The 9,334-nt window shown below is 40.7% G+C and overlaps 1 protein-coding gene across 1 annotated transcript; it reads left to right on the forward strand.

The window, feature by feature from the left end:
- The first annotated feature begins 7,052 nt into the window (after positions 1-7,052).
- LOC130994203 (uncharacterized) lies at positions 7,053-9,334 on the forward strand. Its single transcript, XM_057919237.1, has 2 exons — positions 7,053-7,495; positions 8,968-9,334. The coding sequence occupies exons 1-2, from the start codon at positions 7,053-7,055 to the stop codon at positions 9,332-9,334; spliced, it is 810 nt and encodes a 269-aa protein (XP_057775220.1).

Raw genomic sequence — 9,334 nt, forward strand, 5'->3', positions numbered from 1 at the left:
TATTTTAAATATATTTTGTGGGTATTTTATGGATATATGACGGGTAATTGACAGGTATTTTTCGCGGGTAATCGGGTTCGCGGGTATGGATAGTAAGTATCCAAACCCATACCCACGAACTAAATGGATAGTGAATTGCAACCACAAAACTATCCGTGGATATCAAATGTCTCTCAAACCCACCCTAATAGGTTCGGATTTTCGCGGATATCCGTTACCCGCGGGTAGATTGCCATCCCTATTCGTGAGTTATAGAGTCAGATGCACATTTCCGTCAATTTCGCCTTTTGTCTTCTTGTGACAGGGCTGTTAAGAAATACAGGGGTATGATTTATTACCTAGACTCATAGTTGTGAAACCTGACCGTGCATTTTGATCGCAGAGTCCAGCGCTGCATAATATTTTAATATATTAGGATTCATTACCCCATAAGATACCCTGCTTGTAAAAGGGCCCAGTTTGGTAAGGAAGCTATTCTTGTACTGTCTGTGAACAGTCTTTGATTAGTTACACGCGAGTTATCATCAAGGTTATCACATATATTACTCATCATCAACTACTCGCAGCCCCCCAAGATCGGTTGAACTTAACTTTTGTTATGTTCAACCGAAAGAATAATTATTATATTCATCACTGATCTACAACCTAGTAATTATCTTTGCATTGGTACTGTAGGTAGACGTCTCATATCCGTAAAAATTTTGTCCATTCATCACAAACATTGAATCATGTTGGATCTCTACCTTCCAATTATTCTTTTCGATAATGCGGCTCCTATCCCTAGGTAGAAACTGTCCCGTCGTCACCTCTTCTCTCCAAACTATTTTTTTCTTCTCCCGTTATTTCCCACTCTACTTCTTCCACCATTAAAGTTCCTCCGAGCTTTATGAGATTCCAACATTTTTCGGCGAATTCAGCGTTTATTCCAGTGTCCTTCTCCAACCCCTTTCTCCGATCTCGTACTCGCTAGGTATTTTAACTCTTCTTCTTCACGTTTGCTTTGTTTTTCCTCACTTTTAGTGGTCTAAAGTTTGTATAGCGTAGTGATAAAAATATTGTCCTATGGTATCCTCGATTCTACCATGACTTATGAGGAGATGAAAAAATTAGAGAAACGTTTTAGGGGCCTCATAGATAATCTTAAATTTTATTTACAATCGAAATCGAAAGAGACCCCAGTAGCATTAAGAAAACCATCATTCTATTATGGGAACATCAAGTAAATGCTGGTCTACTACGCCTTCCCTCTCCTCCCTTCCTTGTATATATCTGTAACTATTATGTTATTCATTTTTTTTGAAATTTCACCCTCAGCCTTACGAACGGCTTTTACCTTCCACATTTAATAGAGTTAAGGTAATAGAAATATAAGAACCACTTGATTGAATGAACAAAATCCCTAGAAGAGGGTCACAGAGTTGAAAGCTTCGCTCACACAGCAATACGCTACTACAAAATATTCTGGAGAAAAAACATAACCCTAGATCCTGTCACACAGCAAAACACTATCACGGACGACGCTTGCAACTTTCCCATTTTCGTTGGGGTGTTCCCATACTTGGGGCAATCATAGGCAAGAACTGGTTTCGCCCTGCCTAGGTACATTAGGGGAACGACATCAGCTCCCGACCAGCTTGTCGCCTCTCGGACGTTCGTCCCTCACTTAATGTGTTCCATCCCTTTAGAGATAGGCAGAACTAAGTTGTGCCTCTCTTCAGAGTGCGCTCAAGCATCCACCCCGTGAGTCTGTATGCGTTAGTCCACGTTTGATCCTCGCCACGGCTTGCCCTTAAATGGAAACGAGCATGCGATGGTGAAAAGAGCCCCATGTGACAATGGAAAGGGCATCATGTGCCACTAGTCTTCCCCACTTGATTTGTGGACATCCCTGAATATGACGTGGACCTGGTATAAGGGTCTCTTCCTTCTTCGCCGAGCTGATAAGCTTCTTCGTCGGGCATGCGCATGGCCCTTGTGGTCGCACCGAGCACGATAGCAGGGCAGCACCTAACACCTTGCTCCCGGGCACCAGGGATTCTCGAAGCACCTGAGAGACCCCCTTGCCCAAAGACCGCCTAACGGGAAGCATCTCATTCTACCTATACGGAACGGCTTGCCCCGTCGGTCTGCTTTGATACCAATTGTCACAGACAATGCCTGCAAGTTCCCCATTCTCGTTAGGGTTATCCCATACTTGGGGCAATCATTGGCAGCAGTTGGTTTCGCCCTGCCAAGGCTCATTAGGGAAACAACATCAGCTCCCGACCAGCGTGTCCGCCTCTCGCTTAATGTGTTCCCTCTCTTTAGAACCACACTTAGCAGATCTGAAGCAACAAGGTATTCAAACTCGCCAGAGCTGAGAACTACGAATAGAAAAAGCTGACAAAGACTGAAGATCATACTTAAAGAAGATAAAAAGTCGGACTTGAAGAAAGGAAGCCTTAAAGATAAAAGTCATATGTGAAAATATACTAGCAAACATGAAGGCTTATTAGATCTGATCATTATTATTAGTGTTGAAAGACAAAGACATGTGTAATCCGAATTGAATTTATATTGTCCTTTAGACGACGTAGTCCTTCTTTCTTGGGAATATGAGGGGTTACTACGTTGAGTCTTTCATTTCAAAGATAGACTTCCTTACATGTTGTAAACCTTATTAATTACCAGAACTCGTTTAAAATTTATAAACGTTAATCACAAATAGTATAAATTGCAAAAAGAATGAGTTAATATATGAAATTAGCCACTTTCATATAGTAAATTTTAAAATTAGCCTATCAAGTAAAAAATTTAAAAATTGGTCACTTTTTGTGTAAGAGTACAAAATTATCCCTAACATTAAAATTAAAAAAATTGGCCACTCTCTTCCCTCCCTCACATCATCATCTACTTCTCTCTTTCTCTCTCTACGCATTCTATATAGATACCGCTCAGAAAAATTAAATACGTACTTCATATATGGAGCATTTGATTGCAGATTTTCACCATTTCCCAAATCAAAAATAATTTTCACTTGTTTTGGAGTTTGTGTATTAATTTCTATTTTTTACACACAGTTGAGGCCCAATCTCAATTTTTATGGCGCAATAATGGATTTTTAATTTATATAGATGGTTTTGGTCTGACTCATGATGATTCGAAAAATTTATATTTTTCCTCATGGTTTTATTCCAAATTTGGTCAATTTTGTCTCACACATGGTTTAATTCGTGATGATTCTTCCATCGAACGGAACAAATCTTTCGCCGGAGCTCTGGCAGTGGTGCTCGAACTAGTCGAAGTCTTCTCTAGCATTTTGTGCTTTTCTTATGTATTTCGCTGAAGCCGAAAGAGATTGGGATGCAGCTCACCTACTATGTTGTTTAAAAATATTTTTTTTTGTAGTGATGATTTGTGAATTTTATTGGAGAGATTTGATCAATTAAAGAGAAATAGATTTTGGATAATTGATTAATGTTCTTGAATTCACGACCAGATCTATGAGTTCACAACTTAATTTTCTTGGATTCACGACAAGATCTATAAATTCACAACCAGCTCGCTGAATTCACAACTAACACTAGCAATTCATTGGTTGTGAATTAATCAAATTGGTTGTGAATTCTAGTTTTAAAGCTCGAATTCACAACCAACGCTATTGCTAGTTGTAAATTCAAATTTTAAAGTTTGAATTCACAGCTAGAAATAGTGGTAGTCGTGAATTTGAGTTTTAAAGTTTGAATTCACGACTAACAATATTTTTAGTTGTGAATTCACGCTTTAAACCTTGGATTCACGACTAACATTATTTATAGTCATGAATTCATGCTTTAAAACTTGAATCCACGACTAACACTATTTTTAGTTGTGAATTCAAACTTTAAAACTCGAATTCACAACCAACATTAGCTATTCAGTTGTGAATTCGAGTTTTAAAGCTTGAATTGACAACTAAGATTAACGCTAGTTGTTAATTCGATTGGTCGTGAAGCCAGAGCACAACGTCTCTACGATGATTATTTTGCCCCTAATCCGATCTATGCCGATTTCATTTTTTGGCGCCATTTCCGTATGCGTCGCCCGTTTCTTTGCGCATCGTTAGCGCGGTGCAGTCCAATCCTTTCTTACAACAACGTTCGGAAAAACTTGGCAGACCCGACTTCACATCGCTGCATAAATGCGCAGTTGCTATTCAGTAACTTGCAAATTGAGATGCAACTGACTAATAAGTACCTGCGGATTGCAGAGTCTAAATTGTTGAAGTGCTTAAGAAATTCTGTAGAGTCATTGTCCAACTCTTTAGCGCGAAATACTTGAGGAGGCCTACATCATCTGACTGTCAAAAGGCTTCTTGCACTGCACAAGGAAAAACACGGGCTCCCAAGGATTCAAGGGAGCCTAGATTGCATGCATTAGTCGTGGAATAATTATCCGGTGGCATGTCAACGTGCTCAACACATCATCGTCATTGAACGAACGATTGGAAGAAAGGGCTCCACCGATCACATTTCAAGTTAATGGCTCTTATTACACGAGAAGGTACTACTTGACCGACAACATCTACCCTGATTGGCCCACTTTCGTGAAGTCATTCATTTTCATCGGACAAAAAGAGTAGGAGATTTAAGTTGATACAGAAAGCGGCTTGCAAGGACATTGAACGAGCTTTTGGCGTGCTTCAAGCTCGTTGGGCAATCATCAAAGGACCAACTCGCCTTTGGAAGAATGAGGAGTTGAGCGACATCATGTTCACGTACATCATTTTGCACAAATCATCCAAGACGAAGGCAACTACGCATCATCATGGGAAGAAGAGGTCACTGAAGAAGCTTCAAGTAGCTCAGCTGCATCTCGTCCTCGCACCTGAATTTCAAGTGTATGTGGCTCGACAATCCTCTACGTGAGACCGCAACCTTCACGCTTGGCTCACCTCAGATTTGAAGGAGCACATTTAATCTCGTTTTGGTCTGATTGAATAATAAGAAAATTACTGTAATTTTAATTTTAATTATTGTATTTTATTTTAATTAATGTAATGTTTGATTTTAAATTTAATGAAATGCTGAATTTCAAAATAGAAGAGTAAAGATGGGATTAAATGAAAATAAAGATTATAGCACCTTTTATAGAGTCAATGCATCAGAGAGAGGGGGGCTCTAAGGTGAGGACCACCTTGATGAGGGGTGAAATATGTAATGGCTAGGATGCGAACACGTGGCACCTTATATAGAGACTAGAGTGACCAGAGAAGGATACACCAGCTCTGGCCATGGAAGAGAATTGACGACATACACTCCAGCTCTGATATAACTTCCAAGTACAAGGCCCAGCTCAACACATCTCTGGAGTCAGTCACATGGCAGCGCTGGCTACACCAGAGAAGAGCCGACAGCAGGTAGAAAGTCAGTCATAGCCTGTAATCTAGAATGCGTCCGTCCCACGTGCTATTATATGAAATGACCAAAATGCCCCTCCCCCCATGTAACTATAAATAACTCTTCTCAGCTTTCAATAAAAGATTCACGATTTCTATACTCTTTTCAATATTGTCTCTCCCGGCAAAATTACTAAGTTTCTTCAATGCTATGAACGAATAGGTGAAACCTACACTAATCACACACCGTCCATGATCGATCATTTAATTTAGAACTCATCAACTAGCGCTGTCTGTGGGAAGCTAAGGCTTAAGACATGAGAAATTGACCCGCCGGAACATTTGCCGAAGTCCTCCTCTTCGAGCGGAGTGTTCTGTGCTAAATAGGCCATCACAATCGAAAAGAACATTTTCCCGTGGTTTTCTTCCATTTTGCTTGAGGGATTTACGATTATGTTGAAGGATATTCTGTTTCCAGAAGCTCTGCTCCTCTTTTTTCAACAAATGGGTTACCATGATTTTGTGTTGTTATCGATGGGCTAGATTTGTTTATAAACGTAGGATAGATTGTAGGATATGTTTTTCAATGCGTATAAGAACATGCTTTGATTCTGTTTTCTGGTAGAATAATCGTTGATGTTGACGTCGCTATTATGGCATAAGAGCATGATATTTTAGGCCTATGTCATTTGCAAAATCAAGATTATTGTTATTTTCTGAATAAATAATCATGTTGTTTTCACTGACTAACGATATGAACGAATAGGGTATGGAAAACAAAAGCATAACACGAAATCTGGAGGAGGAGTATGATCAGGAAACTCATGGTCACGCAGAACAGAATACCCCGGCCGCTAAGCCGGTGGTGAACAGAGCAATGGAGCCTCCTATCTTAACCCCGGCAAGAGCAGAAGCGCCATTAGTGGGGTTTTCTCCTTCGAGTTCAGGACTAATCAATGTCACAATGTCAGAGCACATGTTGTCGCTATTTAATTATGCTTGTATGCGACAAATGATGGGAATACCATTTGCCCATCCTACTATGGGAGGCACATCTATGCCAGCCCTGCAGACCCCTTTTCTTATCGATACTGGCACCGTGCCACCAGCTCTCCCGGGAGCCCCACCGAATAGGAATAATAATCTGCCAAGAATTCACCAAACGGGACCTCTGTACCCAGGAGATATGGATAATATAGAGGATGTGGGGGAGACGTCCAGCAAGGCCACTTACAGAACAGAACTATGGGGTGAGAGACCTCGCGCTGACGATCTAGCTCTTCTTAGAGACAAGATCTCTGACATGAGAAGACAACTACGAGAACTAGAAGTAATGGTGGTTGAGAAAGAGTATGTCCCTAATCCCCCAGAAAGAGAACAAGATCTGGGACGAAGTAGAGCTGCTCCTTTGCGGAAAAGATAGTTTTCCCCATAACAAAGACAGAGATCTCTAAGCCGAGCGCGGAGAGAAGAGGAAAGAGCAGAGAAGGAGGAAGAACACAGAAGGGAGGAAGAGGAACAAGTTAACTCTTCTCGACCAAGCAAGAGTAGAGGTACCACCCATTCCACACATACCAAACAGAGGAGGAATCGATGCACTATTGTGAGTCAAGCACACATTCCGCGATTGCGCAATAGCCTATTTTCAGAGGAGATCTTGGCAGATGTCCTGCCTAACCACTACAAACCTATCACCATGGATTACGATGGATCTGAGTACCCGGAGGTGCATATGGCAAGATTTGAAACTCTGGTCATGCTACATCAATACTCTGAGGGCATTAAGTGCCGTATCTTCTCCACCACACTGACAGGGCTGGCGCAACAGTGGTTCCGAACTTTGGACCCGGGTTCCATCCATTCCTTCGAAGACCTTCATGACATGTTCATGTGCCAGTTTTCCAGCTCTAGACAGACAACCAAAACCGCCATGTCCTTAATGGAAATGTGGCAAGAATCAAACGAAACTCTGAAGGAATATGTAACTAGATTCAACATGGCTTCTCTAGCAGTGCCCAAAGCTGAATCTCAGATAAAGGTATATGCATTCACTAGAGGGCTAAAGCCGGGACCTCTCTTCGACGATCTACAGATCAATCCCCCACACACCTTTGACGATATAATGAGGAGATTACCCGGGTATATTCAGTTAGAAAAAGTAAAAGTCGCCCGCAGAGCAGAGCATTAACGCAATAAAGCAAAGAAAGCTGAATTTCGATCAGATTGGGACGATAATAGACAAGGTAGTCGAGTTCCCTTCAGAGGGTTACCTCCCAGAGTGTTGGATTTGTATACTGTAAAGCAAGAACATTTTATGCTTGTATACAATGTTTCCTGTTACCACTTTTTATCTCCTATCTGATTGTGTTCATGATTGCACATGTATGTCCCTTATCTCTTTATAAGTAGATTATATGGTGTGTTGTAGATCACAGAAGATCATATAATTGGAATAACCTTAAGAGATATAAAAATGATCACAGCCGAGATGACTTCAGGACGAGTCATTGGTTTAGGCTGCGGTATAGATGGAAGTAGTTTGTCTTAACTGCTTGTCTATACTGGTACGTCATAACGTATTGATAGGACCAAAGTGAGATGTATTCTTCTATCTGACTTAAGTGAAGAATCAAAGATCTCGGTGACTTAATATAATCTTAATACTAATAAGATTTCAAATATATATGTTGGTTCGTATATCACTTTGACTTACTATGGGTGAGAGTTATATAGTAACTTGAGTACTCTGTATCTTGGGTGATAGCGATCAATATATGATATTTGGTTATCTGTATTAGTACCTGTATCCGGTATAGGATAATGACAACCCCTTAAAGAACTCAATAAGGTTTATTGCGTCAAACCCTGCAGGTTGATTAAGTTCAGGCGCAATAATAAGGTTTGAGTGGTACTACTTAAGGATTACAAAGAGATTAATTAATTTAAGCTGTCAGAGCTATAATTAATTAATGGATGTCGGATATTTTAAATACAGAGATTTAATAAGTGTAAATACAAGCCCCGACTCATCACCGGCAATAAAAGGGTAAGTCAGTATTGGTTCTCTAGTGGAATGAACTAATATTTATAAATTAATTATGGTCTGGGCTGACCATGGAGAATTAATTTATTTGAGGCCCATCTTTATTCCTTGTATCTGGTCCCTGGACTGGTCGAAAGTCTCCTAGCCCTAGAAAGAGGAGAGGACGCCTATCACTGAGAATCTGGCGTCCCATACGTATTTTATTTTATTTAAATACATCTGTATGCTCTCAGGAAAAATACACATTAATTAATTAGGGTTTTTGAGAGAGCAGAGAGGCGCCAGAAACGTGTAGGCAGTTTCTCCCTTGGGACTTTCATAGAACGTTGTCCATCCAACGGTGAAAGCTGAGCGGTATACAGTTCAGAAGGTCAGAACTGGAGTCGTTCGATTCAATCATCGACAGCCTCTGCATACGCTTTTCAAGTAAATATTTCTATCTCCAACGTGCAACAATTAAATTCATAGGAGCATGTTAGAATTAATCGTTGTATGATAAATTAATAATAATTCAAGAAACGATCTTCGGGCAATTAGAGTATTAATTCAGTTTAATATTCCTTCACAGAGCTCCCGAGCCTCTGAAGAGAGCACAGAAACAACCTCGGATGGTACATTCTGTAAATCAGTTCACCGATTATACTCCATTGAACACGCCACAAGAGGAAATCTTCCAAATGATTAAGGATGAGCCTTGGTTCCACGCACCAACAAGTTACGTACAGGGCCCACCAAGGCAGGGACCTAACAAGCTCCTCTGCCACTACCACAACGCTTATGGGCATCCAACACAATATTACGTCAACCTTAAACGACATATTGAGGTCCTGGTGCGGCAAGGAAAACTTGATAGGTCTGTTAAGCAGATGCCCCCACCGCACCACCAAGACACCGATCAGGGAAGACAGGACAGAGGAGGCCATCAGCAAGGCTGA

This window comes from Salvia miltiorrhiza, chromosome 7 (assembly GCF_028751815.1).
Source record: "Salvia miltiorrhiza cultivar Shanhuang (shh) chromosome 7, IMPLAD_Smil_shh, whole genome shotgun sequence".
Lineage (NCBI taxonomy): Eukaryota > Viridiplantae > Streptophyta > Magnoliopsida > Lamiales > Lamiaceae > Salvia > Salvia miltiorrhiza.